This window comes from Acipenser ruthenus, chromosome 54 (assembly GCF_902713425.1).
Source record: "Acipenser ruthenus chromosome 54, fAciRut3.2 maternal haplotype, whole genome shotgun sequence".
In the NCBI taxonomy this organism is placed as follows: Eukaryota; Metazoa; Chordata; class Actinopteri; order Acipenseriformes; family Acipenseridae; genus Acipenser; species Acipenser ruthenus.
Genome location: NC_081242.1, coordinates 6,949,994 through 6,956,686, shown reverse-complemented (window position 1 = coordinate 6,956,686; position 6,693 = coordinate 6,949,994). Strand labels below are relative to the sequence as shown.

General features: G+C 35.8%; 1 protein-coding gene across 2 annotated transcripts in view; it reads left to right on the top strand.

Moving 5' to 3' along the window:
• Positions 1-694: 694 nt before the first annotated feature.
• LOC131723305 (keratin-associated protein 4-3-like) overlaps positions 695-6,693 on the top strand; it is a 115,523-nt gene continuing 109,524 nt past the window's right edge. For both annotated transcript variants that reach the window (XM_059016922.1, XM_059016924.1), the window contains exons 1-3: positions 695-760; positions 5,958-6,071; positions 6,415-6,507. In XM_059016922.1, coding sequence (XP_058872905.1) covers positions 712-760; positions 5,958-6,071; positions 6,415-6,507 — 256 coding nt within the window. In that variant the 5' untranslated portion in view covers positions 695-711. The remainder of the gene's footprint in view (positions 761-5,957; positions 6,072-6,414; positions 6,508-6,693) is intronic.

Below are 6,693 nucleotides of genomic sequence, written 5' to 3'. Positions count from 1 at the left end.
ACTATCACTAACACTGTTATCTGCTGTATTATTGAATTGTATTTTGTCACACTTGTACTTGCTTGAACCAAAGTCATTGTATTTAACTTGCTCTTAATTGTATTATTACTTGTACTGTGATACTTGAAATGTATTTGCTTACGATTGTAAGTCGCCCTGGATAAGGGTGTCTTCTAAGAAATAAATAATAATAATAATAATAATAATAATAATAATAATAATAATAATAATAATAATAATAATAATAATAATAATAATACTGAGTTGGAGTACGTTGTCCTATACAATGGTATAATATTAGAGGATAAACGACAAAGCTCAGCTGAATACAGTAACAACCAAGTGCTGATGGATCCATAACCCACAAAAGCAAATACTTCCTAAAATTATATTTAAAAAAGTAGCTCCTACTTTTGCGATGTTCTAATTGTTTCCAAGTAAACTGATAATGTTCTCTGTGTTGCTGCTCTGACCACACAAACACTGTGTTTAACTTGAAATAATTAAACCAACTGTGCTCTAAATTGCTTCATTAGACTAATAATTAGGAAGATAGGATGCCGAAAAAGTTCCACAACTTTTTTTGCACATCAACCTGCAAATTTACAGATTCCTTCAAACAAGAACAGGTTACCATCCCAGAGTATGTGTATAAAAGCAGCTGCTCTCTCTCTCCACCCATTTCACCTGGATCTGTCTCTGTAGAACACCATGAAGGTCGTGTTGGGCATCCTGGTTCTTCTCCACTGCGCAGCACAGGGTATCACATACATTATATTCTTCCATTGTATTTGAATTGACCCCAATCAATGGGTTTTCTTGTTTTTTGTTATTTTTTACAGGGTGGATTTTCATAAATAAAAACTAGCATACTGTAAAACTTGAAATAACTGCCGGGTCTCAAATAATCACCGGTCTCTAATATCTGGTCTGCTGGCAAATACTGTAAGTAAACACTGGTGGTGTTTAATTGAAGTTTTATGGTACGCACTTGGAATAAAGTAAAGACAGGTGGAGACTTGTTTTATGTATTTGTTTTTCAGATATAAAGCTGTTTGAATGTATTGTTTTCGCAATTGATGTTTCTTAACACATCCAGATAATGTCTAATCAGAGTCTTAGTACTACTAACTTCAAAATCTGTTTTAAAAAAACACTTAGAAATAAAGGAAAGCTTGTCAGTTCAATGGCAAACATGTCAACTAGAAAAGTCTTTTTATCGTCTTCAAGTGAAGTCGTTGATATTTTTTACTCCAAAGTCTAAGCTACTTCATCTTTCTGAAAAGGTAAGACCAACCTTTCATATATTGTATTGTATTACATTGTTATATGCTGCTGCTTCTTGTAATTGATCTTCCTTAACCTATCCAGATAATGGTCAAATTGTCTAACAGCACCCAATCTTAACACTGCCAACTTTACATGTAACCTGCTGGTTTATTTTTTGCTAGCCTTGTTTAATTCTTGACAACCTTACTAAAGGTAGAGGTCTGTGATTGAGACATGTTTTGTTTTAGGAAGGCGCGATTAAGATCCACCTCTCTTTTGACCCCAATAGGTTTTGGAATATGCAAAGTGTACAGCATATTTGTTTTGCTACATTAAATCTATTTTAGATCACAGTTTTGATACAGTATAGTAAATGATGTCTTTATATTATAAAGTGACAAGTGGAAGATGGAATTGTGGTGCTATGCTCCAGTTTAGAAAATAAAAACGAATCAGTCACTCTAACGTCAATAATATTGGTATATGTCGATCATTATAAAAAACAAAAATAAAATGAAACTTTTTTAGATGTACTGTTAATGTACAAAAGCCATTTGTTGGCACAATTTCCTCAGGAACATGACATTTAGAGTTGAGTAAAAAGCTTAACCCTGTTTGGAAGGTTACAGTACTATTACTAGCCTTCCAGTTTCCTGTGCATTTAGCGTTGGAATCTGTGAGTGTCTTAAAGGTGTTTTGACATTCCTGATACACTATTGTCTGACTCTCAAGCAGTTCTTTGGTCAAACCCAGTTTTTGGCGACTAAATTAAGACTCTGATGAACATATTGAGCAAGATCAAGTATACCGACCCTTATAAAAGTTTCCCATAGTAGAAGCACAGCAAAGCGTAGTGAAAGAATGGTAAAGCACAGGTATGCATTGCAAAGCCAAGCGAAGTATGGTAAAGCATATTAAAAAGGCATGGTAAATGTATTGTATAACTATAGGAAAACTGCTAAATTACTGTAGAAACTGAACGTAGTCAACGTTTATAAGGATAGGGGAGACCGGGGCTGGTTGTCACACTTTTTACTCTTTATTATTTTCTTCGATCTGGTGACATTCTGTGAGCTTCCTCGTTATATTGAAGAATAACTCTTCACGTACAAATTTATGTTTTTTTATTTCAGCCTAACTTTATTCCAAATATGATATTTAGATGGTTGAAAATGTGCTGGTCACCTGTGACAACCTGCCCCATACTGGGTTTGGTTGTCACACAATAGTAGACAATAATGCAACTTTTTTTTTTTTTTTTTAAATAACATAAAGTTTCTACTGTGTACAATGACAGAAAAAAATTGTATTTTTACTTTTTATGTGAACATAAAAAATATAGAGCTATATATATTTGAAATGTTGACCCATGCTACAAGTCGTCATTTCTCAATCATTTTTTCTGTCATCCCTCGTGTGTTTTTTTTATGTCAGCCATTATTTGTATCAGGTATCATTTGTATATTGTGTCACTCGAATTTCGAGTCATGGCGAACCTCTGTCAATGAAATTCTCTGTCAATCATCAGACAGCATTTTTTCTGCAACTGCCAATCACGTTTCTAAGTTTTCATTGGCTACTGCGAATGTCAATCAACTGAAAAATGTAAATGAAAAATATGAAGACAAAAAAAATAAATAACTTGAAGTAAATGTTAGTATTGCTACGTGAATGAATAAAACGCAAAATAACGTACTTTAAGTGTCATTAGGAGACTCTATTATTAGAAATGTATTTACGCATGGATACACCCATAATGAAATTGCAAGACTCACTGAAGCCATTACAAAAAAAGCATACCGTAAGTATAGTGTGTTCCTGATAACTGACGCTGAGACGTGAGAAATGACCATGTCCTAATATGGACACCGTACACATGTTGGTGTAAAAAAAGTAGAAAGAAAAAAATAGAACACTTCTTCCTGTAGGATTTACACGTGACAACCAACCCCAAAAACTATGTGACAACCTGCCCCAATCCGACTTTACATGACAATTTAATTCTCTCAGTACTACTGGGAGAACCTACTGGTTTTGTTTTTACACCAAAAAATAGCCAGTATCTGGTTCTATTAACATGGCCATCAGTTCAAACAAACTCCAATACTACTAAGAGTTATAACATAAATAACAAGATATACATGTTTTACTTTGGATATGAAAAAAAATGAAATATGTGCTAACCTTTATGCTGGATGGAATTGACCTCAAATTACAAGATGGTTGAGTTCCAGACAATAGAACACACATTTCAGTGTTAGTATCACCTGCCTGCACCATCTAGTGAGCACTGAGACAACAAGCCCTGGTCTCCCCTACTGGTGAAGGTAGAAAATCTTACAATGCCTGTCTGGTAAACTGTTTGTTCCTGCACTAAATAATTTTAGACAGAGACTAGGATAAAAAATTTAAATATACGTATCCTTGGAAGTGGACAGGCTAACATCAGCCTTGATTTTATCTCAGAAAGTGACCAGACAGCAGGGTTGGCGATTTTTTTATTTATTTTTAAACCACTAGATTGGCTTTTAAATTGGCCATCAGCCTTCATTTTTGATTTACAAGCAGAACGTACAAACGGGATTGCAACAAAGTTAATAAGCGATTACATTTAACGAGCTATATAAGAAGACACTGTAAGACGCTATAAGCAATAAGACACGACAGTGTGTTGGTTGTGCTAGAATAAGGAGGCTGTGTGGTCCAGTGGTTAAAGAAAAGGGCTTGTCACCAGGAGGTCCCGGGTTCAAATCCCACCTCAGTCACTGACTCATTGTGTGACCCTGAGCAAGTCACTTAACCTCCTTGTGCTCCGTCTTTCAGGTGAGATGTAGTTGTAAGTAACTCTGCAGCTGATGCATAGTTCAAGCACCCTAGTCTCTGTAAAATCGCTTTGGATAAAGGCGTCTGCTAAATAAACAAATAATAATAACCGCACGCCCAGTTGCATAGCCAGACACACTTTATTCTAATCATTCTGCGTTCCTGTATTTACATGAGGCACTTCTGGTTTGAAATGAAAAGACGATGCTGAAGTTGGCTTCTTATTCGCCAGCTTCTTATTCGCATTCCAGCTTCTCATTTGCATCCTGCAAATGTAACACAAATTGAATAAGTAACTGGGGTATTTCAGGGGTTAAATCGCTCTGGGCCACTTATTTTAATGTTGGTTCTCACAGAGAGGGACCCCTCTAAGTCACCCATGGGTACCCCGGCCCAAAAACAGACATTATAAATCATTAATAACTACTTTTCTAATGTGCTTCAATAATCTCAGCTCCATCCACCGATTTGTCCTTAATAATCTCATTTATAAATGGTTCTAAAGCTATTTCTCGCTCGCTCTTTCATATTTATGTAGCATCTATTAATCACTAATAAAGTGTTTATTAGCAGACCTTATTATGAAGTGCTTTTGATTATTATTAGTTATTTAGCAGACACTTTTATCCAAAGCAATTTACAAAGACTAGGGGGTGAACTCTACATTAACATCTGAACAAAGACCTGTCAGTGACGGAGCAGGGAGTTGAATCAGGAACCTGCTGGTATCAAGACCCTTTCTCTAACCACTGGACCACCAAGCCTCCTTGATGGAGCCATCCTGACACACTGAAATAGACTTGCAATTTCAAACAAGAAAAGACAAAAACCTTGAAACACTCGGGTTTCTACCAATAACAGAAGAATTTAAATACACTTTTGTAAATGAGCTAGAAAATGACAATACAAGAAAAAGAGAAAACTTGCTGACCAAAAACGTACAAAGTCGTACAGTATTGTGCAAATGTATCGGAACACCTCAAGATGTGTCATTTCTATGCTTTATATTCCTACCTGTGTGATTTACATTTTGCACTCAGTAATCAGTGATATACAAACAATTGGCACTTGTGTCAAAATGTTAGACCACTTTGTGCTTTACTCTTAAACAGCCATGTGCTCCTTTTCTCTTCGTTTTTTTAATGCATTGCATTTGTGGCCTATTGAAGTCATCAGTATATTAGTCCAGTTTTACAATTTAGACTAATTTGCTTATTTTTACAATTTTCCAAGATTTTCAGATTTCTAAAAGCAACCAGCTGTCCAATGATCTCAAAGATAACACAAGTGTAAAGAATTTTAAAAAAGCTTTGCAAAGGACTTTGTAATTGATTTATTTATGTATTTCTTGCAAAGGACTACACATGTTTTTATTTATTTGTAGTAGCTTCAGTACTTTTTTACACCTTGCTTAAAACAACTATCATTTTATGAGTCAAATGGCAATCATTTTAAATGTTGATTAAATGCTGTAAAAAAAAAAAACTGAATGAAGTGGTCTCTAAACCCCTCATAATTTTATTTTGTATCTATTTGGTCAAACTAGCTTGACAAGGTAACTTCCAGCAGAACCCAGCTGTTAATAAATGATCGCTTGGTACAGCCTTCAGTTATAGTAGAAAGCTCACTGTTGAAGTCTCGCGAGCACCTCACGACAGATGCAATGTGATTTTAAAATTGACAATGAGACACTTTTGAAACAACATGACCATACACCCATTGCTGGTACTGGGAATCCAATACTGGTACGTATCCTCGGAAGTGGACAGGGCTAACACCAGAAATGACCAGACTGTGCTGTACTGCTTAATTAATAAGGGTGATATGAATGTGTCATTTGAATTCTTCTTGTGCTTTACTCGCAGTGCAAACCCTGTCATGCTTAACTTGTGCTGCTGGGACTGCTGATGAAGCCACTTGTACGACCCAAGTCTGCGCAGGTGGTGAAACATGGTGTTTCAGTACTTATACAGTCACAGGTAAGATCAGTGCAGACGCACTCTCTTACACCCATACTCTCTCACTCTCTCTTACAATCACAAACTCATTAAATTGTCAACATTGGACAAGTGGCAGGGGTGGGGATGTGTGTTAATGAACAAGATAATGAAGCAAACAATGACAGTGATGGATAGAAAACTAAAACCAGGGCTTTAACACTGTGTATCATTTGTTACCTTAAGAATAGTAATAAGTAGGGTTATATTTCCATTATCTTAAAAAAAAAAAATGGTCCAATGTTGAACGATGGACAAAGCATCTTGAGTTTGTGGTTATGGGATCTCTGAACAGTTTGAATTTCTTTCTGCATTGCTCTCTTAGGAAGCACCATCACTGTTGAAAAAGGCTGCAAGGCCGCTTGTGTTGAGACAGAGTTCCCAAGAACATCCTGTTGCCTTAAGGACAACTGCAATGGTAAGCCTTTTACTTGTACTATTCATGTTAACACTAGCATGCCTCCTACTGTTGTCTCACTGTGCTGTTGAAATTAGTACTTTAATCAAGAACTGTGTACCCAGTTGAGAAAATAAAGATCTGAATTTAGCTTACATTTCATTTATAGTCAGAAAGCAGGGATTGTATTGCACCAAATACAGACAC